At 46.8% G+C, this 27900-nt stretch overlaps 1 protein-coding gene across 6 annotated transcripts; it reads left to right on the top strand.

Moving 5' to 3' along the window:
• The first annotated feature begins 1515 nt into the window (after nt 1–1515).
• On the top strand, nt 1516–27777 carry LOC139339683 (CSC1-like protein 2). 6 transcript variants are annotated; one of them, XM_070975221.1, is made up of 24 exons: nt 1516–1820; nt 9368–9583; nt 11465–11544; nt 12839–12877; nt 14018–14108; nt 14215–14252; nt 14463–14605; nt 16262–16313; nt 16523–16631; nt 16879–16949; nt 17468–17548; nt 17671–17794; nt 17995–18128; nt 18419–18556; nt 18642–18795; nt 18892–18998; nt 19830–19916; nt 20003–20068; nt 20502–20664; nt 20861–20966; nt 21488–21655; nt 21756–21871; nt 21952–22035; nt 22409–27777. In XM_070975221.1, the coding sequence occupies exons 2-24, from the start codon at nt 9395–9397 to the stop codon at nt 22607–22609; spliced, it is 2541 nt and encodes an 846-aa protein (XP_070831322.1). In that variant the 5' UTR covers nt 1516–1820; nt 9368–9394; the 3' UTR covers nt 22610–27777. The 6 variants fall into 6 exon arrangements, with proteins under 6 accessions (XP_070831322.1, XP_070831316.1, XP_070831317.1 ...); XM_070975215.1 differs by lacking the exon at nt 12839–12877 and having other exon boundaries at nt 22406–27777; XM_070975216.1 differs by lacking the exon at nt 12839–12877.
• Nucleotides 27778–27900: the final 123 nt, after the last annotated feature.

Below are 27900 nucleotides of genomic sequence, written 5' to 3' on the forward strand. Positions count from 1 at the left end.
TATGCGCAGTTTATCATTCCAGTTATTATTATTATTATTATTATTATTATTATTATTATTAATCAGTCACTTCACAGACGTTGCTGCAGGTGAGGGCCGTTACTTGCGCCCTCTGCTGGTCAGAGCTCAGTGGTGCATTATGTGTCCACTTCAGACTTGAGCTCATTTGAAATCATTCTGGATTATTAACGTGTCTGTAAACATCTGAGAAGACATAAACCAACAGGTGACATCTACAATAAACCTGCAGTTTTTGATTCTGCTGTTTTTCATAGGTCATGTGACGACACACCAAATCACAGGTAATCACAGGTAAACATGAAGGAACGTGTTTGGATCTTGTTGTAAAATGTCTTTTAGTCATTTAATGAACATTAATATTCTTTACTATCAATGTTATCTTTTAAAAATCTTTTTTCTCACTTTTAAGTTTGAACTGAACGTGACATCACCGACAACACAAACAAGGTTCCACACAGAAAAACAACAAGAAACAAACAACACAACAGAAAACACATGAGCGGAGCCAAAGACTCGACCCCGAGTCCAAACGCCGAGACTCTGAGAGACTTTGAGTTACACAACAGACCAGCTGGAAGCTTCAGTCTGGCCTGTGAAGACACTGAGACTGTCCTCCCAACACGGACTGGACATCAAATGCACCGCTGGGCTGCAGCTACAGACACTGCTGTATTCAAAGACACACTCACACCGTCGGACTGCAGTTCCCTGAAGGATGAACTGAAAGGAGACAAGAACATTGAAACAGGTTGAATTATGGTGACAGTAGATGTGAAGTGAACGTGATCAATCAATACTTATTGAACAGGTGAAATATTCCCACATGACAGCTGCTCATAAAGATCAGTTTGAACTGATCTTGATGTCCCTGATGGTCTGGATCTGCCATCACAGGATCAATAAACTTCAAACAGTGGACACGTCCTGCAGAGAGCAGTGAAGACCACCTCTCAACCATGTTGGTCTTCACAAAGATCTTTGTGAAGCTAATGTCCCTTCAGCTCTGAAACGCTCCCAGGAAGGCTGAGACCGGACTGGTCTGGATCAGATTCACTCTGATGTGAAGGACAAACAAACAGCTGAACATCAGTGTGGCCGTTAGCTGCTGGCCGTTAGCTCGTTAGCTCAGAAGCTTCAGTCTCCTTCTGAAGTCTGACCGAAGACCTGAGCCACTTCACAGCCATCCTGCCTTTGTCTCAGACCACATGAGGACAAACCAGTGTTAAATGAGAGCCTGCTGATCCACTTCACCTTTACCTTTATCCCCCTTTCAAATAGACTCAAATGTTCTCATGGTCACATCATGTTTGAATATCACTTCCTGTTTCATGCTGTCATGTTTGTGTTGTGGATGAAGAACATTTCTGTGGACACTAAAGACAGGCTATGCAGACTCTGGCTGGGGGCCTCTGGCTGTGAAGGCGGGTTGGCGCCATCTGTCGGCAGATGTGCGTCACCGCAGCAGCCGCCTCTGACGCACCGCCGTCTCTCTTCTTCTTCGACTGCTCTCAGCGCAGCGGCAGCAGCGGCTCCGCTCCGTGTCTGCTCCCACAAACGCCGCCTCCATTTTAGCACCGACGGCCCGCAGCGGACTCGGCGGCCGGCGGAGGAACACGCTCTTGCGGCGGCGGTGGTAATTCCTCTGGCGTGAATCAGCCTTTTTTGCGGGATGGCGGCGCTGCGGCAGGACGCAGCCCGGCCGGCGATGGATTTGTGAGGATTTAACGGCTCGTGTTCTGCGGTGAATTTTCCTGATTTTAGCGGAGGAGGGAGGAGGAGGATCGGCTTCGGATGGTCAGGTACAGCTTTATTCTAATAGGTTTATTTATGACGGCTTTATTTTGCGGTTTATCATAAGGCGGCTTTGTGTGATCTGCTCAGCGGCTTTATTAGTGGCGGACAGGCCGCTGCTGCAGCCTCACCGGCGGCCTGTCCGCCGCTCCGGCTCGCTATTCCACCCGGACAGCATCCATCCAGCCTCCGTACGGCTCCGGTGTTTTTTGGTGGTGGTGGTGGTGGGGGTGGGGGTGGGGGGGGTTGGGTTATATAATGTGTGCGCAGAGGACACACCGAGCCGTCCGTCCGTCCGTCCATCCGTCTGTCTGCAGCTATAATGTGATTTCACTTCTGACGGACTGACGGACCTGTTTAACACCCAGAGCTGCACCTTCATCACGTCCACACACCTTTTCTCCTCCTTCTTCTTCTTCTGCTTCTTCTTCGTCGGATGTGCTCGGCTTGTCTTTGACTTTGCATCCCGGCGGGCGGCGGATGCTCGCCGGGCAGGTGGTGTCGGCTGAGGCCGGACTGCAGGTGAAGCAGGGCCGCTGCTTCATCCAGGAGGGACCCGGAGGAAACCCACCAAAAACAGTGTGTGTGTGTGTGTGTGTGTGTGTGTGTGTGTGTGTGTGTGTGTGTGTGTGTGTGTGTGTGCGCGCGCGCGCGCGCGCGCGTCACTGATTTCTTATTCGTCTTGTCATCAAGTGTAAGAAAAACGCTTCAAGCTCAGTTTAATGTCTGAAAATGAGTCAGTTCATTGATGAATCGATCGGCTGAAGCTTCATGGACTGATGATTGATTGATCGATTGATCGATCGATCGATCGATCCTTCAGAGGATCAAATGATCCAGTTTGTGGTTTCAGCTGAATGTCTTCAGGATTTGTTGGACAGAATCAGATATTTGAAGACATAACTTCAGTTAATCAATCAGTCAGATCTCTGATTCATTGATCATGTGGAGTTTGTGATTGATCAGTTATTGAATCAATTAGTTGATTATTAAAAAGCTGTTTGTTCAAACTCACACATTTAATTTGTTTCCGACTTCAAATCAATTGGTTATTAAAATGGAGGTAAGTCCACAAGAGATCAGACCTGATCCAAGTCCAGACCTGATCCTGATCCAGGTCCACAAGAGACCAGACTTGATCCAGAGCCATACAGAGACCAGACCTGATCCAGGTCCTGACCTGATCCTGATCCACAGAGACCAGACCGATCTGGTCTCTGTGTGGACCTGGATCAGGTCTGGTCTGGTCTGGTCTCAGGTGTTCATGTTATAAAGCTTCAGCTCTGTTCACCTGAAGAGGAACATTTGTTTCCTGCTTTTGACCCCCAGCGTCTGTCTGTGTCTGTCTGTCTCCCTGTCTCTCTGTCTCTGTGTCTGTGTCTGGAGTCAGTATCTGTCTCTTTGCAGCTGTTTTGTGTCTCTTTGTCTTTGTCCCGGAGCTGTCCATCTCTGTCCTGCTGGTCTTTCTACATGTTGAAGTTTTCTCCTGAACCACAGTTTCTACATTTTTGGTCAAACTGTTTTGTTGCATAGAAACAGATGAAATGTTGAACTTGTGGTTGACTTTCAGTCTGATCTTCATCGCCCTCGAGCAGTGACAGAGGCGCTACAGTAAGTGAAAGCTAGCCACAGCTAACGTAGCTGAAGCTAATTTAAGAGCTCTCATATTTCTGCAGTAAAAAATCCAAATTGAATCTAGTTTCAGTTTATTCCTCATCGTTAAGAGAAGAAGCAGCTAAACTCAGCGACGGTGGAGAAAAGAAGCTAAAGAAGCTAGCCGAGTGAACGTTTGAGCTCGAAGAGAAGCTTCATGCGCTTTGTTTTATCACAGGTTTAAACATGTTAAACGTGTTTTCTGACCGTCTGGTTTGGACTCATCAGCTGCTGTCTGCATCTGCATTGATCGAGAAGAAACTGATAGCACAGATTCTAAGACTGCTTGTGATCAGTTTCATCAACGGTTAGTTCATTGATTGTCAGCAAAGACGTTTATGAGGCGTCTTTTGGCTGGTGGACATTTTCTGAGGTTTAATGGAGTCGACTGTTGATGAAAATCCTCATAAAAATGGATCAATAATCAGACTGTTGGACAGCTGCAGCCTCTTCATGACCATCCATGTTTCTTTACATGTCGTCCGTTCAGACTGAACTCAGATCAGTTATTCAGACATGAACGCCGTCACCTGCTGAGCTTGGATGGGAATTGATAGGAATTTAACGATTCTGATTCCATTATCAATTTTGCTTATCGATCTGATTCCTTATCGATTCTCTTATCCATTCTCATTGGGTGAGGAAATAAAAGAGTACAAATGGGTTTGTTTGCGTTAACCGTCTTTTATATTTTCATCTCTGCACAGAAAATATAACATATACAGTATGCACAAATGATATGTGACGTAACCTCAGATCAAACCTAAAAAGTAGGTGAGCTACTTCTCAGAGTTGGAATGAATGAAGCAGAGCTACACTGGTTAAATAACAACATGCAACTCTGACAGAACTCAAATTTCTGATTTTCATTTGAACAGATATGCCAGATAAAATGCAACAAATTAACCTACCGAAGTTCAGGGGCACCACAAATCTAGTGACCGCTCTGTGACATTCCTTTATCCTCGTCTCTGTCATTTTACTCTTCCCTGCCTCAATGAAAGGAGTGGATCGAGGTGCGCGAGACCTGCCGGTGCCCGCTGCAGCCTCTGAGCCAGCCTGACTCCGGCAGTCATCATCATCTAAATTTGATGGAAGGAAATGGAGATGATTCATATGGCGAAAGCAGTTTACACAGTGAAATGGCGCTAACCTTAACACAACAGACATGACTTGTAAGAGTTCAACATTACCTTCAGCACTAATAACTGGCCCAGGTGTTTGCTCTGCCGCTAGATTCACAAGCGTTTTATTCTGAACGAGTTCACAGAAACTCAAAGTTTGCGTCAGCTTCAGTTTATCAGACTGAATTTGTTAAAAAAACATTTAACAACTAATCTCAGGTGACATGGTGGCTCACAGTTGTTTTTTGTGCTCGAAGCTCTGAAATCTGACACTTCAGAGTGGACTGTGAAGTAGCCTGACTGACAGGAAGTTGCTATGGGTGGAGCCTGTTTCTCCTCCCCTTCCTCCATCACGACCAAAATGTCATTGTCCAGTTTTTATTACTACACTTATCGCACCATTTCAGCAGACCGGTGAGTCATTTGGACTCCCACAGGTACGCACAGGTAGACACCTCATTGGCTGCTGCTGTTCATTGGACTGATGCGTCAGTGTGGCTGCCATATTTGTCTGTGGAAGCTCCGCCTCCTAATGCATGGAAGTCAATGGAGACAGGAAACCAGCTCTAAACAGTCTGTGAACGTGACGGACGTGACGGACGTGACGGACGTGACGGACGTGACGGACGTGACGGACGTGTTTCTGTGATGTTTGCTCGTGATGAAGGTTGAGTTCAAGTTCAAAGGTGTTCATGTCCGGATGCTTCGTGTCGATGGTCACGGTGAGAGCACTGTGATGTCACATGTGACGTTTAGAATAATGCTTCTAAATATGTTCATGAGGATGATTTCAGATAAGATTCCTTTACTGTTTGATGTCTTTTTCAGTATGTCTCTGGAAAACAGCCACGATGTCCAATTTATGAGAAAGATGTCGTCACAACAAACAGATTCTTTTTAATGACCTTTGACTGAAACATTCACGTTTCACTGAAAGACATTTTCATCCTCCTCATGTAACTTTAGTGAAAATGTTCATCGTTTTCTGAACTTTGTGTCAGGACAGTTATTTAACTTTATGTTGTGATGCATCAAATTCAACACGCTCAGAACAGCAAATATTGTTTCGTTAAAACAAAAAAAAGCAACACAAAAGTCAGACTTTGTCCAGTTTGCACCTGCTGAAAGATGGCGGCAGCAACACTTCTGATTGGTTCTTCTTCTTCTTCACCAAATATTTAGTCTGAAATGTTTGAAATTAGTGAGAAAAGCTGAAAATCAACCAACAGTCCAAACCCAGAGGTTCTGTGTGTGTCAGATGTTTAGACCACGGTCTGCTGACATCACCAGGATGTCACTATGACATCACCAGGATGTCACTATGACATCATCAAGGTTAGTTTTAATACTTGACCAAGACATCTTTCATGCAGCAGCGTTGACGTTTGCTATCCAGGTGCATTATGGGAGATGTAGGATTGACAGATGTGACCACTGGAAGAGACGTAGTGAAGCTGTTCGACGTCAAGCAGAAGAGTTTCAGTTTTAATCCTGAGTATCAATGGTGAACAAGGTCCAGGTCCGGTCCGGACAGACTGAAGCTGATCGTCTGTCGTGACCGCAGAGGAGATTAATACGGACTGAGCTGCTGTCAGTCACCACGGGCTGATCAATCACTATCAGGTTTATTGATCAGTCGGTTTTCACAATCAGAGGAAAAGAAAAGGAAAAAAGTTCTGCAGCTTGTTTGAGTTGCAGGTGTGAGAGCAGAGCTTTCGACCAATGGGAGGCCAGGGTCTGCTTTAATGTCACTGAGTTCAGATGCATGCAGGCGCCTGATAAGACCGTCAGTTACATCACGATCAGAGCGCTGGAGGTCCACGCCGTCCTCACGGTGAAAAACAAGAGAAGCAGCAGGTTTGTGCCTCTGAAGGCTAATCCTGAGTCAGATTCACTGTGGAAGTTAACGTCAGCTGCTGTCTCTGAGTCTGAGCTAATGGAGGACTGAAGACAGAGACTATGAAGGCACCATGTAGCTAAATCCAACATCCAGTGAGACACACACACACACACACACACACACACACACACACACACACACACACACACACACACACACACACACACACACACACATATGCATACGCACGCTCAGCTGTTATCTTTGGGCTGCAGACGTCAGCAGACCATGAAAAGACATTTTCAGGGTTTTTAGAAGTTTCTTCACTGGATCTGAAGAAACCAGTTTCCAACAGGACGCTGACTGGGACTCTCTCACTGTCCCTCTTTGTCCTCATGGAAACCAGATTTCTCTGTCTTTGATGGGAGTCCAGCTCATTTCTACAAATACAGTCACATGAAGAAGAGACAGACAGCAGAGGGACAACAAGCACAGATCAGGAGACACACAGCAGAGCTCTCAGACCAGCTTTCAGCTATCAGAGACAGACTGAGCTCTCAGACCAGGTCTCAACTATCAGAGACTAGCAGAGCTGTCAGACCAGGTCTCAACTAGCAGAGTTCTCAGACCAAGTCTCAACTATCAGAGACTAGTAGAGCTCTTAGACCAGGTAGAAACCATCAGGGGCTAAAGGAGGGCTAAACTAATATGGCTTGTTGTTGTTAGCCAGGGCTAAGCTAATACCGATAATTGGGGTCAGGCGAGCACTGAGTGTCAGGATGTGGTGTGATATGGGGGAGGGTCAGATGGGGGTCTGGGGCAGGTGTGCTGACCTGTCAGCAGGTCTTCAGGTGCTCTGGTCTGATGGAGACAGGTGGACAGTTTGCCAGTGTTGCAGTGTGTCTGCAGCTCTTAAACTGGAGGCTTCAGATGAGTCATGCTGCTGCTGCACCATGACAACGGGGGGGGGGGGGGGGGGGTGTTCCTCTGAATGACGCTGAACTGGTGGAATATTCTAGATCAGACCATCACTGTACATGTTCTACACAGAACCAACTAGAACAGCACAGGAAAGTCCTGCCAGCGCCCCCTGGAGGCTGCAGAGGTCATTACATGAGCATGATGATTTCTCTCTTAGAGTCTGAAGGCCATCAGAGCCAAACACATCCTCAGGGTGGCGCTGCAGGACAGCTCTGGACAGCAGGAAGGACAGTTACTGGACATCTGCTGCGCGTTGATCAGGTGCATGCAGATGTTGTTAAAGCAACAGGAAGTAAATTGTTGTCATGTCGCTGCTGTTTTGACAGCTCAGCAACACGTTCAGCAGGTGAGCGATTAAGAGACAGATAGACCCTCCCTCCTCCTCATTAGAATCATCAGACATGAAACACATCAGAGTGATGTCACTTCCTGTGGAGATCATTATCTCTGAGGATCTAGAACAAGACTGCAGGACTAAGGATCTTCATGTTTTCTTCAGGATCACAGTGATCCACTCTGGAGTACGCTGCTAACAGGGGCCGCTAACAAGAGCAGCTAACAGGAGCAGCTAACAGGATCCGCTAACAGGAGCCACTAACAGCTAATTCAGCAGTCTGTTTGATGGAGATACTTTGACTCAATGTTACAAATGGAGGGTATAGAAACAATAGAATTTGTAGCATACAGCTAACTCGCTGACTCCATGGCATCAATATACTTTCTGTTTACATCCTCCAAAGCCTTATGGGATTCATAGTTCCAGAATGTAGCACATGCTTATCCCTCTAATAGATGCAAGATAAGGAAATGTAAAACCAGGAGTGATGAATGTTGTTCAGGTGCATCTTCTCAGCGTCTCCTCAGGGTCTCCTCAGGGTCTCCTCAGCATCTCCTCAGCATCCTCCGTCCATTTGTGCTGTGTGATGAATAGCTGTGGACACATAGCCACTGGGACACTGTCCTAACAGAGGTGGAGGAGGGACTCACATCTTAAGTACAAATATATTATCATTAACATGAAGTATAAAAAGTAAAAGTACTCATTAAGCAGAAAGGCCTGTGACAATAATATATGTGACACCAGTGTATTATAATTATTGATGTATTAATACATATATTACTTCAATGCTTGACTACTTCCAGCCGGACATCCTGTGAATTTTACTTACTGTTTGTTGATTGCATTTAGCGTTGTGTAGTAAAAGTACAATATTTGAATGTGGTGAAATACTCCAGTGAAGTACAAGGACCTGAGAGTTGTCCTTCAGTGCAGTACTTGAGTATATGTACTCAGTTACTCTTTCTGCTGTTTCCTCTCGTCGCCTCTTTGTTCTGTCTGTTCACTCTGTGATGTAACGATGACATCATCAATCAGAGTGCTGTCGCTGCTGAGGCGTGAAAACTGGGTCACGCGCTGTAGTCAGGGTTACCGTAGCAACGGGATCAGTAGGTCACAGAGCAGGAAGCTGTCTGCTGCTGCAACTCAGGCTATGGCATGCTGGGAAATGTAGTTAGTGCTGCCATGGAGCCGGTTTGAGCTGTGACATCATGTTAAACATTACTGATCAAGTCTATGAGACCCAGACACATTGCCAGGATGCACTGCAGCATTCAGAACATTTTCAGGTGACGTCTCTCCAGGTGGAGGTGAAATGACAGATGGGCGTGGCCTCTCGGCGTGCTCCTTCGTGGCTTAGTCTCCTTCCAAAAACAGACTTTCTCTTTGAATAAAGAGACGTCAGAAAAATGGCACCAGATTACTGAAACAGACGTTTTTACTGTTTTGGTGGGAAAAAAAAGTGTTTAGAAAAAAATGTTTTATTGTTCAGTTTAGTGGGAGGAGCCATCAAAACCATTAAAACCATTAAACTGAAGGTAACTTTGATTTTTGGCCTCTGTTTTCCTGAAAGCTGCTGAATGAAAGGTTAAAAGTCACATTTCCTGTTTCCTCCCTCAGACACTCTGCGAGGATGCGGCAGTGAGCATGCTCAGAGTGCTGATTGTGACCATGGCGATATTCGGCAGCAGCCAGGCTTGCAGTGGTCAGAACTGCTCCGCCCACAGCGAGTCCAAGGACTACTGCTACTCGGCCCGCATCCGCAGCACCGTGCTGCAGGGGCTGCCATTCGGAGGCGTGCCCACCGTGCTCGCCCTTGACTTCATGTGCTTCCTGGTGAGTCATCGCCGCACGTGCTCAGTACATGCACACGCACACACGCACACACACACATACAGGGAGGGTTTGTGTGCTGGATGGGGATGCATGAAACCAACCTGAAGTCTTTATCAGACCGAAACACCTGGTCACTGTCCATCTGTCAGTGATGGGACGCTGCAGCTGATTGGACGCTGCAGCTGATTGGACAGATCTCAGACTGCATCATGATATCACTGCACTTTAATACCAAAGTGGACAAACAACAGAACCAATTCCAGATTTTGTTTTCACCTTGTTAGAAACATTAAGGAAAGAACCAGAAGCTGTTTTCTTCACTCGTCGGTCTGATTCTCGTCTTCTTTGTCTGTTTGGTGTCGTGAACGATGGATTTAAGTGGACGAAGAGAGTCTGCAGACGTCTGAGTGTCAGATGAACTGATGCTTCGACAGACTATCGCCGAAATAATTCAGAAATTAATTGATGGAGACGAGTATTATGGGCTGGACAGTGTTTATACAGTATGTGTATGTTTCTGTATTTCTGTAGAGTTTTTCTCGTCTGACGGCCTCTTGAAGTGTTTTTACAACACCAATCTGCGTTCACACATTCACACGCAGTCGCAGTATCGGGCCAGTTTGGGGTTAAGTGTCTTTCCCAAGGACACTTTGACATGTAGACTGCTGAGGGATCAAACCACCAACCTTTGATAAGTGGACAACCGCTCGACCTCCTATGCCGCAGACGATCAATAACCAATCAGCTGGGATCTCACAGGAATGTTTAAACAGATTGATGATTTTGTTAACCTGCCTGGAGATGAGGCAGACCTGCACAGTCAATCACCGCACAAACAAACACTGATCTATACGTCCTGCAGGTCCTGACCCGACTGACAGGCTCCTCCAACCCTCCACACTAAAGGGATTCACTTTCACACATGTGTTCAGCAACACGTGCTGACTACAAGACCCCAAGGCATGATGGGAAACACGTGGCTCTGTGCTGATCTCAGAGCTGATTGGTTTATAGAACACACATAACTCAAGACTCTGTGAGCATTTCTGTCTCTTCCTCCTCCCTGACCACAGTCTTCATCTCCTACAGTGCAGCTGTGGGCAGTTTGTCAGTTTCCTCTGTGCAATGCATTGTGGGACATCAGTGTCCATCATGAATGAAATGGACGGAGTGTCGTGTTGAAGCAGGACGCAGCTCTGGTGTTGAAGGGAATAGGTTGCATTGTGGGAGCTGCTCAGTGTGGCGTGTTGTTTCCTGCTGTGATGTTCACTGACTGTTGGAAAAATCAATACTGCTGCTTCATTGATCGACCCACATTGTGATGATCGATCAGACTCTCTGCTCAATATTACAGATTAATCTTTTCTGTAGCTCCAGTCTGTTCATCTTAGCGGTACGAGCTTAATTAGCTGGACCAGTGAGGAGCAGCAGCTAACGAGCGCTCAGAACTGGATTAGCACAAGCTAGCAGGCCATGCTGTAGCTGAGCTAGCAACCAGTGGTGACACAGCCTGAACAACACCAGCTAGCTTAGCAGTTAGCTGAAGCATGCAGTATGTCATTGGCGAGACAGCTGGTCATCTTCCTTGTGTTACGACTCATAGCAACCGCGGCGTCCCAGCGCCCGGCAGAGCACAGCAGACAAGCAGGAAACAGGAAGTGACAAAACGTGACAGGCAGACGGGACTGCCTGGGACAGGTGCTGCCTGAGTGCTGCCCTCTGATTGGAGCAGAGTACAGAGCAGTGCTGTACTGAACACGGTGACAGGAGGCATTTTATTGTGTTCCTGTCAGTGACCTTTGACCTCAGCATCATGTGTTAATCATCACTTCTGTCATCTAACAGGAAGTCCTCCTCTGTCTTCTTCTTCTTCTTCTTCAGGTGCTGCTCTTTGTCTTCTCCATTCTTCGGAAGGTTGCGTGGGACTATGGTCGCCTGGCACTGGTCACCGACGCCGACAGGTAAACACACCTTTAGTCACAGACAGGAAACGCATCACTGTTTTTCTTTGGTCCTGAACACCTGAAGGTCAGAAGACGCTCTGCCTTCACGACATCATCAGAGTGATGTCACTCAGGTGGGGCTCCACCAACCAGACCGGTGGTTCCCAACACGGGGTTTGGGGCTCGTCTGAGGGGCCACAGTGTGAATAAGTGATGTCCTCTCAGGCGCAGGCGTCGCTGTCTGGACAGGAAGTCACAGACACACTCACCTCCTGTTGGATCTTGTCTCGACTCATGAAGTATGAGCAGTCCTCTCAGCTCATTCTCATCCCTCCCTGAGGCTGATGCAGATTCAGATGAAGTTTTTCTGTGATGTCACAGTTTATGACGTTAACGCTTGACGTCCGTCCATCCTCGTCTTTCATCTGTACGGAGATCAGATTCGTTAGCTTGATGCGTCGCTGTTCCTCTGTTTTCTGTGAAGTCATTAGACGTCCACACGGACCAGACGTCCAGCTTCGTCCTCTCTGCCTGATGGAGTAGGTGTAACTCTGTCTCGCCCTCCACCTCCTGCAGTCCGAAGGCTGCGTCTGCCTGCTGCGGTGACAGAGGCGATGATTGAATTGAGGACTCAGCTGTCAATCATATCTATAAAGACACTTTTCCAGCATCTGTAACAGAAAGCTTCATGAGAGCAAGAGTGAAAGAAATATTCAGTGTGTGTTTGACTCTGTGATAACAGCTGTTCATGTCTCTGACGTCTCCAAGCAGCAGTCAGTCTCTGGTGGACACAAAGGTGTCCTCTGGGACATCGTCTGTGTGTTAAAATGGGACAGAGGTACCTGACTGTGTTGGATCTGACCATCAGCAAATCCACGGTCCTCCTCTTTGGTCATGTGACAGATGTGAGTCTGGTAACCGTCGTCCTCAAGCAGAGACGTTTATCAAACCCACCACCTTGTCTTCATCCTTCAAGTCCATTCTGGTGTTCTTCAGGTGAAGAGTGGCATTGGGTTACTGAGCGTGGGATGAGCTCGTGTTGCCCCCGTGTGGCCGTTGGTGGTAAAAACATTGAAAAACATGGCAGCTGCAGTTCCTCCGCTGGCCTGGGGGGTGGCGATGAACCCATTGACCACGGCTTCACCTCGTGTTGTTTTCAGCAGCGGGTGGGTTGATGAAGATGACGTGTGGTGGGACGATGAAGACATCGTGTGATGGACGATGAAGACGTCGTGTCTAAATGTCTCGTGTGGTTTTGTTTCAGCTCTCTCTCACAGCACCTTTTGATTTTCTTTCTGTTTCCATCCTGAAGACTGAAGAAGCGTTTCAGCGACCTGGAGGAGCGTGAATAGTATGTTGCTGCTTCCCCCATGTTTGTTGTGTCTGCTGACATCTTCCTCCTCCTCCTCCTCCTCCTCTGGTCTCATTAACAGGATTCTGCTCTCTGATTGGTGCTCTAACACGACTTGTTCTTCATTTCAGTGTGTGTGTTTCAGTGTGGGCGGTTATTCGTGTCAGACTCTGCAGGTTGACTTCACACAGAGAGGAGGCCTCAGCCACAGCTCTGCAGTAAATTTGAGGTCGCCGTTTAAATATGGAATCAATTCAGTAATCAATCTGCGGCAGGCTGATGTAAATAAGGCCTCATAACTAAATAATCAATAATAAATACACAGTATATACTGTATATATAATAAAATTCAGTCATCTGTTTTATTCAGTTTATTCTGTTTTTATTTTTTTATTTATTCAGAAAAATGAAACTAGAAAATCCATCAGAGCTGAAACACAATGATCAAATCAATCATTGATCAAATTGTTTTCTGTCAGTCAGCTAATTGATAAATTAACCAAAGAGATCTGACAGGTGGCACCAATCACCCCCCCCCCCCACACCTGAATACTGAGTACTGTGTGCATGCGCGTGTGTGCGCGCAGCGTTCAGAGGGTGTCTTTGGATCACTCCCTTTGCGATGCTAACAGTTGCGAAGCTAACGGTGGTGTTGCTGACAGTTGTGATGCTAACAGTTGCAATGCTAACAGCTGCGATGCTAACGCTGCTCCGCATCTCTCTTCATGTTGAACGTTAACTCAGCCGGAGACGAGACAGAGATAACTATGAGCCGGTCCAAAGGTAACAGGACGTGTGTGTGTGCTCGGTGTGTTGTGAACCCCGTGACGCTGTGCTAGCTACCTTTTTAGCTAACTCCACACAAAGCCCAACACGTTGTCAGCTAGCACGCTCACATCTGGAAGCACCTCTGTCCTGATTGGGTGGAGGTTTTCAGATCAGAGTTTTTTGTCTTCCTGTCTGTCTGTGTGTCCTGTTAGCGTCCCCATGTTTCGCCCTGTGCGGAGTCTCATAGAGTAAACTGTTACAGACACACTGGAACTGAACTCCAATCAGCTTTCAGACACAGAGGTCAAAGGTCAGAGTGGCTACATGCTAACAGCTAACAGTCCTTTGGCTCCTCCCTGTGTGTCTCCATAGCGTTGCCTCAGCGATGCATTCCGAGACGCCGGACCGATACGAACGCCTGACCTCCGTCTCCAGCTCAGTCGACTTCGACCAGAGAGACAATGTAAGGGCACCTTCATCATTCATCATCATCTGTGTGTGTGTCAGTCAGTGTGTGTGTGTGTAGTTCTTTGTGCTTCTGTTTCTGATCGTTGTCTTCTTCACCTCAGGGCTTCTGCTCGTGGCTGACAGCCATCTTCAGAATAAAGTGAGTATCATCTTCATCTGCTCATCTTCACACAGACACACTGATCGATCTGAACGATCCATCAGTAGAAGAATTGTGTTGCTCATTGGCACCACCATGCTGGTGCAGCTTCTCGTCGTCTCATTCGCTCCCTATGCGTCAGCGTGTGATGAAAAACTGAAAACCTATCAGACCTCTGTTAACTGCCTCATGCTCCTCTTCCTCCTGCAGGGATGAAGAGATTAGGGAGAAGTGTGGCGAGGATGCTGTTCACTATCTGTCCTTCCAGCGTCACATCATCGGTCTGCTGGTCGTCGTTGGCGTCCTCTCCGTCGGGATTGTCCTGCCCGTCAACTTCTCCGGAGACCTGCTGGGTGAGACAGCGCCAACAGCATCCCACCAATCAGACGCCACCAGCGGCCATGGCCCCCAAACTTTATCTTCCAGCTGCTTAATACGAAGAAATGTGTGTCTTTAAATACAATAAAAATGTTCTCAAGGTCTATAGAGGAAAAAACGCTTCAGCGCAGCTGCTTCGGTTTCACAGTCGTGATGTCACTCTCAGTGGTCCGATCTAAAGCAGAGAGGTTGATGCTGATTGAAGATTATGACTTCATAATCTGCAGATTTATTCACAAATCTCTGCTGCCAACAGATAAAATCTAAACTTCACGTCCTTCATCACTGAGGGCGAACATGTCAAGTTCAGACTAGACTACGTTAGCCTACAACTGGCGAAGCAGCTATTTAGCGTAGCTAGCCTTCAACTAATCAATCAGTAACATAAGAGAGACTCTCCAGGTAGCCAGCAATCAATCTTCTGTTGGACACATTTTCTCATATTCAGACCACGAATGTTTAGAAAAATACAAGATAAAAGAAGAAACACGGCATGAAAAATTCAGAGCATCTGTCCCAGCAGGTCGACTCTCGAACATTGTGGAAATGAATGAAGGAAAAAGTTGTCGCTCGTTGATTGGTCGGTGTCTGTCTGTGTCCACAGCCTCTCTGTTGGACGTACACTGTTCTAATAACTCATCGAAGTGTTTTTATGATAACTTCACTCTGTTCATTGAACCCTGAGAGTTCAGCAGCAGATTCAACGTCTTCTGTGTCGATTTCAGTCAGAATTATCAGTAAAGATGCTTTCCTGAACCGAGGAGCACCTGGACCTCCTTCCAGAGAAGGTAACAGCTGGCAGACCCCAGCTGTAGGAGTCTGTGGGTCTGTAGGTCTGTGGATCTGTAGGTCTGTGGATCACTAGGTCTATGGATCGGTAGGTCTGTAGATCAGTAGGTCTGTCGGTCTGTGGATCAGTAGGTCTGTACATCTGTGAATCATTAGATCAGTAGGTCTGTGGATCAGTAGATCTGTGGATCAGTAGGTCTGTGGATCAGTAGATCTGTGTATCAGTAGGTCTTTAGGTCTGTGGATCAGTAGGTCTGTAGGTCTGTGGATCTGTGGCTCTGTGGCTCTGTAGGTCTGTGGGTCTGATGGTCTGTGAGTCGCTGTGTGGTAGAAGTACTTTTACTGAAGTCCAGAGATTTTACTGAGTAAACGTACAGAAGTATTAGTATCAAAATATACTTAAAAGACAAAAGTAAAAGTACTTTGTTATGTAAATGGGCTGTTTCACAGCACTCTAGTTTTATATTACTCCATTCTGACTACTGATGAATTCATGTGTTCATGTCTTTCACGATGCAGCTGATACTTTGTATCCTGCTGTGTGTTTGTTTGTGTCTCTGCAGGGATCAATAAAGTTTTATTTTCTTTTAATCAGTATTGATCTGTGATGGTTTATTCGTTAATTAATGTTGTATTTCATCAGTGATGGAGTGAAAGTTCGGTAAAGTACACAGAACATGGAAAAACTCAAGTACTCAGTGTACTTGAGTAAATGTACCTTGCTGTAGCTGTGTATTGACGTTGGTATCAATGATTATTGGTGTTTCGGTGGAACCTGCTGACAGCTGCAGGTCATTGGTCACGTCTCCTGGTCCTAACGTCTGACTGTTCGTTTGTTCCAGAAAACAACGCCTACAGCTTCGGACGCACCACCATCGCCAACCTGAAGTCTGGGTGAGTCCTGATCATTGATCACTGTTGTGTCTGATTGATCCACCGTTAACTGAAGGTTTGAGGAAGATTAAAGAAGATTAGCTTTGTGTCCACATTGGTGGACGTTCAGAATCAGGTCCAGGACCCGCCCGTCCGTCTCCGTCTGCAGTCTCAGAGTCTCAGTGTGGACTTTCAGAGTTTTCTGACAGTGAAATATTTTCTCTGTCCAGGACAAACCTGCTGTGGCTGCACACTTCATTTGCCTTCATGTACCTGCTCCTGACCGTCTACAGCATGAGGAGACACACGTCCAAGATGCACTACAAGGAGGACGACCTGGTAGGAAACGCACCGTCCATGCTACACCTCTGTGGACATGCTGAGTGGACGTAGTTTATAGTTTCAATTCGTGGTTTTCATCTCCAGTCAAAGTCAACAAGGACCACCAATGAAAGTGTCCCCTGATGTCAACTGAACCCCGTGTCTCCTCTGTCTGTCTCTGGGACTGAATCTGTTCAATTTTCAGATGATAACAAATTGTTTTTGACATTAAACAGTGTTTTAATCCCAGTTCTGTGTCTTGCAGGTGAAGCGCACTTTATTCATTAACGGCATCTCTAAATACGCCGAGGAGACTCAGATCAAACAGCACTTTGAGTAAGTTCAGTGGTCTTGTTTCACTTCCTGGTCATGTAGAACTGGTTCAGATCTTCTGCTTCTTGCTTCCCTCAAGGAAAAAATCTGAAAACTCTATTGAGCTCTGTGGTTTATTGGCTTGACGTTGACCTTGAATTTGAAGCTGAATGTCTGAGATGTCGGTTCATGTTTTTGTACTTCAGACGCACAAATTTCATCTCATCAGGCATTCAGTTTAATCTGGTTCCAGTAAATCCAGCTGTGCTGCGTCCTCTTGTGTCTTTGGTCTTTATATTTAGACTCTTGGGACAGTGAAGACACAAATGTTCTTTCATCAGAATAAAAAATACTGATTTTGAAAAGAATCCTTCCTGATGATCTTCCAGTCGTTGAGATGAGTTTTCTGGGTTGAATCATGAGTGAATAAGCGTGAAACATCTGGACGGAACGAGTCTGAAAGATGTTTTCAAGTGTTGAATGAGACGATAGATGAAAGCTTGGAGTCTGCAGGACGTCACTATGTTCTCCTCGTTCTTCAGGCAGGCGTACGAGAACTGCACTGTGCTCGAGGCGCGGATCTGCTACAACGTGGCCAAACTGATGGCTCTGAACGCCGAGAGGTGAGGCCCCAGTGCATGCTGGGATACACTTCGGCGCTGCGCTAGCTGGTGCCTCAGTTCAGATGATGTTCAGCAGTAAACCGTCTGGACTCTTCTCCTCCGTCCGTCCTGTGTGTTTACAGGAAGAAGACTGAACGAAGCAAGAAGTTCTTCACTGACCTGATGGCCAAGGAACACGTTCCCACCATGATCAACCCCAAACCCTGTGGACACCTGTGCTGCTGCGCCATAACCGGCTGCGAGGAGGTGACGCTCACACACACACACACACACACACACACACACACACACACACACGCAAACACACACACACGTTTCCTATGAGCTCAGTAAACTTCAAGCCGAGCTGGTTGAAGTTTTGGGACCTGGCCTGAGTAAATGTGTTGGGTTCGGTCTAGCCTGTTAGCATGAAGGTGGTAATATGGCCGCTCACGTTTGTCCTGCAGGAGGAGGCGGTGAGCTACTACACCAAGAGGGAGGCCAAGCTGAAGGAGGAGTACAGGAAGGAGAAGGAGAAGGTCCACACCAAACCTCTGGGCATGGCCTTCGTCACCTTCCAGAACGAGGCCATGACTGCCATGTGAGCCACAGCCTGTTATCTGGCCCCGCCCCTGTCTGTAGCCACTCCCTCTCTGTAAACGATAATGACTTCATTTGTCGTTTCAAGTTACTTTGTTTTCATTCGTTGATGAAAAGTGTGAAACTTCTCGCCAGCTTTTGTTCTCGAAGGTTTCTTTCTTTTAGTTTTTGTTTGTTGATCAGTCGTATTTCTGGTTTTAGTAAAATAAGTGACTCCTCCTCCTCTCTCTGACCCTGCCTCTTCTCGTTACCACGCCCCCGTACCTGGCCCCACCCCCTCTGTTTTCACAGTATTTTGAAGGACTTTAACGCCTGTCAGGTTCAGGGTTGTCGGTGTCGTCAGGAGCCTCGATCCTCTCAGTTCAGCGAAGCTCTTCACGTTCACAGCTGGAGTGTTTCGTACGCGCCCGACCCACAGAACGTTCGCTGGTACGTCCACCAGCTCCACCCGCCTAAACTCCACCAAATATCAAACAAGGGCACCCTCAGCTGACGTGTTGGTTTCTTCCTGCAGGGAACACCTGTCGTTGGGCGGGATCTCCTGGTGGATCCGCTGCTTCATCATCAACTGCATCCTCTTCATCCTGCTCTTCTTCCTCACCACACCTGCCATCATCATCTCCACCATGGACAAGTTCAACGTCACCAAGCCTGTCGAGTATCTCAACGTAAGACCTCAGACCGAGCAGATCTTCAGCATAGCTCAGTGTTGTTTGAAGTGTGACTGACTCTCTGTTTGTTTGTTTGTTGATTCTTTTTGACAGAATCCCATCGTCACCCAGTTCTTCCCCACTCTGCTGCTGTGGGCTTTCTCTGCTCTGCTGCCCACCATCGTCTACTACTCTGCCTTCTTTGAGGCTCATTGGACCAGGTACCTCAGCTGCAGTACTAAGACGCCATCCATACTGCAGCATTAATACTAGTACACAGGTCATTCACAAGAAGTCCAGAAGTCAGTCAAGACAAATCAAGTCCTGATCTCAAGTGTATCACATTAAGTCAGCTGAGAGGTCCAAGTAAAATTCAGATGAGACAAGTCAGGAAGAGACAAGTCTAACTTTAGTCTCAAGTCAGTCAAGACAAGTGCCAATCAAGTCACTGGAGACGAATCAAATCAAGTCTTCAGTTATTAAGGTCCAAATTAAGCCAGTGGAAACAAGTCCAAATCATCTGAGTCCAAGTCTTGTGTCAAGAACACAGAGACAGGTCCAAGTCTCCAGTCAGTCAAGACAAGTCCATGTCAAGTTTCAAGTCATTTGAGGCTGTTTTGACCCATTTTTGGCCTGAATTTGTCCTTGATGTGACCCTGGTTTGAGCTTGACACTCTCTGTGACTCTGTTTGTACCTGCTGTGGAAAAGTGATCAGTTTCAGGAGGATAAGAGAGGATGCACGTTAATGCTCGCGTAAAGGAAGTGGAGGTAGTCTGATCTTCACTGTGTCTGGGCTTCAGGCTGGTGTAAAGGCGGCCGGCGCAGCGTGTTTACATCCCAACTCAAATAATGCTGATACAGATATTTACTCGAGCAAGAGAGGAAGCTGAAAGAGACGCCTCTAATCACTGATAACACGTTTGTTCTGAGCCATGAAAGCACCAGAAGATGAATTATTCCGCAGAATTGCATGAAAGCAACACGATTAGAACTGAAAGGAAATACCTGTGAAACAGATGAGCCGTGCACCTGACCAGGTGTTTGTCTGCAGGTCTGGAGAAAACAGGACGACGATGCATAAATGCTACACCTTCCTGATCTTCATGGTTCTGCTACTGCCGTCTCTCGGACTCAGCAGGTAACAAAAACCAGCTGTTAGAATCCGTCCCCAAGTGACCTTTGACCTCCGCTGTCCTCGCTCAAACACGTCTCTCTGTTTTCCAGTCTGGACGTTTTCTTCCGCTGGCTCTTTGACAAGAAGTTTCTGGCTGATGCCAAAGTCAGATTCGAGTGAGTACTTTGATGTTTGTATGTATTACTGCTAACTATAAAAGTACTGTCATGGCCTCTAATGGAAGATTTTAACAAAACGTGAAAATAACTGTTTTGTTTTGAGGTTGAAGTTAACATTTAAAACTCTTTTAAAAATGCATAATTACTGCCAACCTTTCAACAGAAACTTCTAAATGAATACTTCATTTTAAAACCTAATTTTAAGAAAGAAAATATGTTTGTGTACATTTTAAATGAATGAGTCCATTTTAATTTTAGCAGTCGTGGACTTCCATCAGTGATGGTGATGAAAAGATCTGGACTTTTGTTCATGCTCTTATTTTGAAACAGCTTAGTTTGTCTGCTCACCTCAGGACAGTATTGATGGAGTTTGATTAATCAGTCTGCAGTAAGACGTTCTGCTTTAACGGTGTTGCTGTGTCCCCTTCAGGTGTGTCTTTCTGCCGGATAACGGAGCGTTCTTCGTCAACTACGTCATCGCCTCTGCGTTCATCGGGAACGCCATGGACCTGCTGAGGATCCCCGGTCTGCTCATGTACATGATCCGACTCTGCCTGGCCCGCTCTGCTGCTGACCGCCGCAACGTCAAGAGGGTGAGGACAGACTGTCCGAGAGGACAGACGCACACCGGCATCTGTTTGTAATGATCTGTCAAGACTCAACCTCATGTCCTGACAGACTCTGTTACACTGTCCATTATTGTCTCCATGTGGACACCTGCAGAGTTGTCCCTCCATGGGACTGTTCGGCTCTGTGTCCTATATAAGTCTTTGTCTTTGGTCCCTGCAGCACCAGGCCTATGAGTTTCAGTTTGGAGCAGCATACGCCTGGATGATGAACGTCTTCACGGTGGTGATGGCCTACAGCATCACCTGTCCCATCATCGTCCCCTTTGGTCAGTCTCATGCTGTCCTCCTACTGCGTATTTAGAATAGTGCTCCAGTGCTTCAGTACAGCATCAGTACAACGGCATTTGAACAGGACAGCACCTGTACTCGTTGAAGCATGAACACAGGTACCTGTGGTCGCCTCAGTAACTCACCCGGTCGACCATGTGCTCCACCTGCTGAGGCTGACCTCAGAAATTAGCCTTAAAAATAAAATAGTATTAGCACCACCCAAAGCTCCCTCTAAGACTTCAGCAGCAGGTCTCAAATCAGTCAGTTAAGCGCTGACCACATCAAGTCAGCCAAGTCAAATCCAGATACGGTAGGAAAGTCAAAGTCAAGTCTCAACGAGAGACAAGTCAAAATCAAATCAGTAGTGATGATTTCAAGTGTGAAGAATGTCAGTTGAGACATATCCAAATTAAGTCTCAAGTCATGAATCAAGTCCAAGTCCAGTTTTAAGTCAGATCAAATCAGTAAATTCATCTGTTTGACTTCCTGACTCAGCATCTCACCTGTCCCCTTGCAGGCCTGATGTACATGCTGCTGAAACACCTGGTGGACCGATACAACATGTACTACGCCTACCTGCCCTCCAAGCTGGACAAGAAGATCCACTCGGGAGCCGTCACCCAGGTGGTGGCTGCGCCCATCCTCTGCCTCTTCTGGCTGCTCTTCTTCTCCACTGTTCGCACAGGTAAGCCCCGCCCCCTGCTGGACAGACCACCTTTTCTACCCCGATCAAGATCACTATCAAGTCCAGTGCTCGCTAGTGATAACCGCTATTGTCCTGTCAGGTTTTGAAACGCCGACCTCCATGTTCACTCTGGTGGTGCTGATCGTCACCATCGTGGTCTGTCTGTCTCACGTCTGCTTCGGACACTTCAAGTACCTCAGCGCTCACAACTACAAGGTACAGCAGCTTCTCATTATAGGTAGACGAGTCCAAAACGTAGATGTTGCTGCTCACTAAACCATCTCACTCTGTCTCAGATTGACACCAAGGAGACCGACGTGGACGCTGTTGAGAACGGACGTCCAGCTCGTACCTCGTCCTCCCCCACCACCAAATCTCAGGTAAGTCTGTCTGACTTCATCACCTTTCAGCCACCATAGTACAGTTTGTTCTTCGTGTGTCAGCTGAACTTAATTAGTTCACAGCGGGTTCGTGTTCATGGAAGGTAAAAACAGATCAGTCTAACCTTTTGGCTCCATAGAGACTTGAGTTTAGGTCCTTTACTTTCAAATGATAAATGCTGTCTAAACACAATCAGTTGAACAATAACTTTGTTTAAATCAAATCTGAAACTGCAGAAATTTTTCCAACTAGTTTTCGTCGTTGAATAAACCAACGAGAACAAGCTCTGATGAGAACTGTGGCATCCTCACTCAGTCAGGATTTGTCCCCCCCTGCTGGTTCACCTGTTTGCTGTGGTTTTGTGTGGTCCAGCAGCAGCAGCAGCAGCAGCAGCAGATGTACATCGCCCAGGTGCTCCAGGACCCAAACTCGGACGAGCCGGGCGGCGGCAGCGGTGAGGAGGACCGAGGGTCGTCCCAGGACGAGGAGATGCTGAACGGAGGGAACAGTATCAACGAGGCGGATTTTCAGTCAGGGGAGGACAGTCTGATCGCCAACGAGGTCCACCAGTAGCTGGGGGTGGAGCTAGAGGGAGGGGGCGGAGCTAGTTGAGGTTCAATTCCCATACACAACAGTTGCAACATAAAGTTGACTGGAGAATCACTACACATACAAACGCACATGCAGACACGGTTAGCTCCACCCCCTCCCAGCTCGAAGACTTGACCCTGACCTTTGACGCCGGCGCCAGGTCGCCAACACCCAGTCCAACACACCTGTGGAAACTTGATGGACATCAGACTGTCTCCACAGGAAGTCACTGTACATAACCACAAAGCCAAAAGTTTTTTTTTTTGTTTTTTTCTCGGGGCGGGGGCGGGGTTTAAAAATTCGTGCCTGGGCTGGATTTCATTCGTTTGCACTCGTGTCTTGACTCCTGATCCCATCGCGGGTCGCCAGGACTCGACCTGTCAAGGGGTCAAAGCTGATGCTGACGCTGTCTTTTTCCTCGGTCTGGTGCGCTCCTCCAAACGGACGCCAGCCGTCGCCGCCGTCCTCCAATACTGGAGTGCTAAATAAGTCGCCAACCGCCAGCTCTCTTAGTGGTAGAAGCCTTGCTTACGCAGACACATCGCGCTGTCCCTTCTTTGCTCGCCGTTTTCCTCTTTCTTTCTGTGGAAACTGGCTCATAGTCACATCACCGCGGAGTTTCGGGAGTTTTGAGCTGCTTTCGCTGCATGTTCTCCCAAGAGCTGTCTGAATTTTTGATGTTGCCGCCTTCGACTGATGCCATCCAACGAAGGACTGCAGCGGCCGGTGAATTCGGTCTCAGCAGCACATCCTCCGACCTGCCAGGTGAGCGTTTGGGCTGGACGACCGGTGAACCACTGCACTCAACACCAGACTGCTTTCTTTTCTGCTTTTGATTTCACCTGAACTACCTTAATTCATGAACACCTGACAAAGGGAACGGGATGTTTGTGTCTGTGTAGGTTTAGCAATCAGAACTCTTTTCTTTCGCGGGGAGAACTTTACAAAGACGCTCCGACTCTTCCAGCAGCAGCAGTAGTCGTGTAGTTTGAGCTCGGGTAGACACAGAAGAGCAGCGCTCTCGTCCGGACTGTCTGCCCTCGATGCCTGAGGTTGTCAGGACTCTCAAGGGAAAATGTTTTCTGTTTGTGTGTGTTTTGAAGTGTGCACCGTCTGTGTGTGTGTTCAGTAGCTTATTGTACACCAGTCTGCATCACGACGTGTTCAACAACATCACCATGTACCCAAAAAGAGCAACATCTGGCTGACGAGTTCCAGTGCTTCTCAAACTGGTTCTCCGTCTGTGGTAGAATTAATTAGATCATGTTTTCATTTGCGTTGGTAAGAAGCCAAATCACGTTTGACTTTCATCCTCCACAAACATCAGCACTCAGTTTTACTGCATTACTGCTGCGGTTGAAGCCTAAATGGTCAGATTATATTAATCCAGCTGAGGTCAGACAGATTCATCTGTGAGACCACAGAGAGACGCTCAGGGTGTGTTTAGCCTGGCTTAGTGCATAGATTGGAAGCAGGAGAGCCTTCAAACGTCAGCCTGCTTTACATGTTGGATTTTCTTGGCATCCTGTAGTCATCTGGGTTTTTTTGGCTAGAGCCAGGGGCTAACTGCTAGAAGCTAACTCAGAGATAGCTTACTCTTAGAAAGTAATATTCTGGGCTTCATGTTAAACTTTACTGTCTGGGCTTGTTTTAGTTCATCTTTTTCTCAAAGGCAAAATGAAAACTGGGTCATTTCTTGAGTGAACACTGTTTCCCACAGGCAAATAGCATAAACTGTTAGCTTAGCACCAAGGAGAAATCCACCTGCTAACAACGCCGTCTGTGTGATTTGCTTTTTGTACTTTTTGTTAGCGTCTGTTTTTGTCTATTAAGACTGAAATTAGCTTCTAGGTCCAACAGCCGTAGAGCTAGTCTCAAGGTCTCGACCCCCGGCTTCAGCCAGCAAAACCAAGCGGCTTGTTAGCCCACAAGATAGCTGAACAGTAAGCTAAATAGCATGCAATTGTAAAGGCAAAATTTAGCATCAAAATTATTGTAGTTAAATGAAGTGACAGCTCGTTTGGGGCCGGTGAAATAAATCCACTCAAGTCTTTGGTGTTGAGTTAAGCTTTGACACGTGAATTCATCCACTTGACCCAAACAAAACATCTTGACATGACAGAGTCCAAACTAGAGGAAGCTAGCGTAGCTTATTAGCTGTGTGTAACCTTCAGTTTTCCTGAAGCTGCAGAGTATAAACTGCTTGACAGAGACGCAGTCAGGACATCGTACTGATGCAGCTTTTCATACACTGCAGGGAGTCACTGCCATGTTTTAGAAAAGCTAACTTGCTAACTAGCAGTTAGTTTCTTCCTCTTCAGCAACTTTTTTGTGAAATGATTCAATCCTTGGGAGGAAATGCCAGGAGGGAGTAAACGGAGCAGTACAGAGAGGAGGTTAGCATGAATGTTTCTGGCTGGCTAGTATGTTAGACTGCTGTAGAGTTCACTACGTCACAAATACTCTAGAAGCTAATAGTTCAAACTCTGTTTTTCTCTGTTTTGATGGAGCTAGTATTTCCCCCTGCTTCCAGCCTTTGTGCCAAGCTAGGCTAAACATGTCCTGGAGGTCTGTCCCTGTGGACAGCAGACCAGAACCAGTTGTCTTGTGACACGGAGCAGAACTCTGAATGATCATGTGACCACACCTTGAGAGGAAGCTTTCAGTTAAACGCTCTCAGATGTCACCTGACAGTCAGGCTTCAGCTGCAGTGCTGAGCGGAGGTTCACTTTCCCATGATCCTCGTGGTGTCTGATGACATGTGCCAGCCAGGGCTTCTTTCTTCTGATTGGAGGGTTTCGGGAAGGAAATTCTGGCAACTTCCACCTTGATTTTAAACAACCTATAGCTGTTCTCCTGTCTGCCCACGTGTCACATGACAGCAAGTGAGCTGGCTGGCAGCAGCGTCATGAGGAGGCGAATCAGCAGTTTGAGGTGATGACAAACATTTCGGTGCAGCAACGTGACGACAAAACAGTCTCAGGTGTTTGTGTTCCTAAAATCATGTTTACATCCGTTTTTGTTGCTTTAGTTTTCATCATGTTTTGCAGTGTGTGTGTGTGTGTGTGTGTGTGTGTGTGTGTGTGTGTGTGTGTGTGTGTGTGTGTGTGTGTGTGTGTGTGTGTGTGTGTGTGTGGACACAGAGCTGGACTATGAAAGCTGAAGCCGCTGCCTCATTGGCTGCAGTGGCTTCCTGCCGGAGAACTTGCAGTGTCTGTGTCCTCATGATGTTTGTGGAGTTTTGTTTCCTCTTCACCTCCAGCGAAGCGTCTGCTGTCAGCTGATCGTACGCACATGAAAGGTGAAACTGAAGGAGGGCTCACAGGATCTGGTTCTGAGGTCTGAAACTGAGACCGGAGGTCCGGCTCAGCAGCTCTCAACCCGACGGTCTGGACGAACTCTCAGAGGAGCCCAGAGTGCATGTGGCCTGTTACCTGAAAAAGAGGACTGAACCACCGTTTGGTCTCCAGACTGAAAGAAACCAGCCGGACTGAACCTGATCACTGAATCCTGATCCACATTGTAGAGTTTGAACAGCTTGTAAGTGGACCTTTTATTTGAGACAGTTTTGTTCAGTGTTGCCACTTTCAGTACGTTTTACCTGAGATCAGATGAGCCACATGTTCTGTTCAGCTCGCAAGACGAGAAAGCACAAAGACTCTCGGCTTCGCAGTGAGTTTATAAATCCAGGAAAGAACCTGAAATGTGACATTTCAGTTCTGCTCTTCGGTCCTGTGAACACCTGAGCGGGTTTTTGATCCAGTGTGTTTTTAGAGCAGCTCTCGGTTTGATGGAGCTGAAGGACTTTGTGTTCATCCTTCATCACAAACAGAAGCTCAGTTTGTTTAAACCTCGTTGGACAGACTTCAGACCCGAAGGATGAACCACTTTGTTTGACTCGACCTTCAGTGAAGCTTCACAGTGTTTGCAGGTGATTTTCTGTCCACGTTCACAGAGCAGCTGGTTTGATGATGAGGTTAAAGACTTGTGTCGTTACCTACAGATAAATGAGATTCCTGCAGGTGTTTGGATGAAATGAACAGTTTCCTCTGGAGCTTCAGGCCGTTTGAGGCTGTTTCTCATGTTGGTTAAGTCGATGCATAACGAGCTGCAAACATCTCAGCCGCGCTTGATGCTTTTTTTCCTGTCTCCACTTTTAGCAAGGTAGCTAGCAGGTGACACAGGAACCAGAAATTCTTCACTTGTTCACGAAACACAAAACGGACGTCAGTGTTTGACTGCTTAAGCGTCAGAGAGGAAGATTCAGAGTCCTCTGACCATCTTCATCACAGGGTCCACGCAGCGGCTGTTCTGGTCGTATCGCATGATCTTCATCAGCAGATGAGTCATCACGCTGACAGACTGGAGCTTGTAGTTAGGTTTAGTAAACTCCTGTTTCAGAAACCTTAAAAGGTTCTCGATGAGTTCTTGGTTTGATTTGTTTGAAGAACGTATGTCTCAGTCCTGCAGTGTGTTGCCTTCAGGGTCCCAAAGTTTTACTGGACACAGCAATTTATGCAGCCAGACGTGTGGAGGCTGAATGGGTTCAAGCATCATCACACGGGTCAAAGGTCAACTTGTTCTGGTGTGTTTTGGACTGAAGAGCTGAACTGAAGGTTGAGAGCTGCTGCGTTCAGACATCTGATGTTGTAGGAACTGAAGACGCTCATTGAGAAAAAGAGTCTGTGATATTTTTGTAACCTGCTGACTGAAGTATTTGATACTGAACATGTATTTAAGAAACATTGATAGCTGTGACGATGCTGTTGTAACATGTAACTAAAGGTTTTTAATAATCAGACGCTACTTTTTGCTTTTCTTAGTTTTTTAAATTGTTGCTGAACTTAAAGTTGTAAAAAGACGAATGTGAACTGAAGACAGACGAGTGTGAAACGAAACGTCGGCTACTGAAAATGAAGACGTGTAAAATAACGTGTAAATAGCCATTGAACTGCACTGTCGTCCTGCAGACGAACACGACTCAACGTCTCATCTCACTGACTCCAAGCTAACAGCCCATTGGTCCATTTCATGCTTTTAATTTATTGCTGTGACACTATTTATTTTTACTTCGGTTTCCAGGTTGTATGTACAGTGAAACATTTGTCCTATTTATGTTACTTGATCAATAAAATTGGCTTTCATCTGTCGACTTGTTGAGTTTGTGGATGCATATGAAGTCCAAGCAAACAACTGACCCCCAAGACCTCCAGACCTCCCAGAGCTCTGAAGGCTCCAGGTTCACTTCAGGTCCCTTTCAGTTTGTGGTCATT

This window comes from Chaetodon trifascialis, chromosome 2 (genome assembly GCF_039877785.1).
Source record: "Chaetodon trifascialis isolate fChaTrf1 chromosome 2, fChaTrf1.hap1, whole genome shotgun sequence".
Taxonomy (NCBI): domain Eukaryota; kingdom Metazoa; phylum Chordata; class Actinopteri; order Chaetodontiformes; family Chaetodontidae; genus Chaetodon; species Chaetodon trifascialis.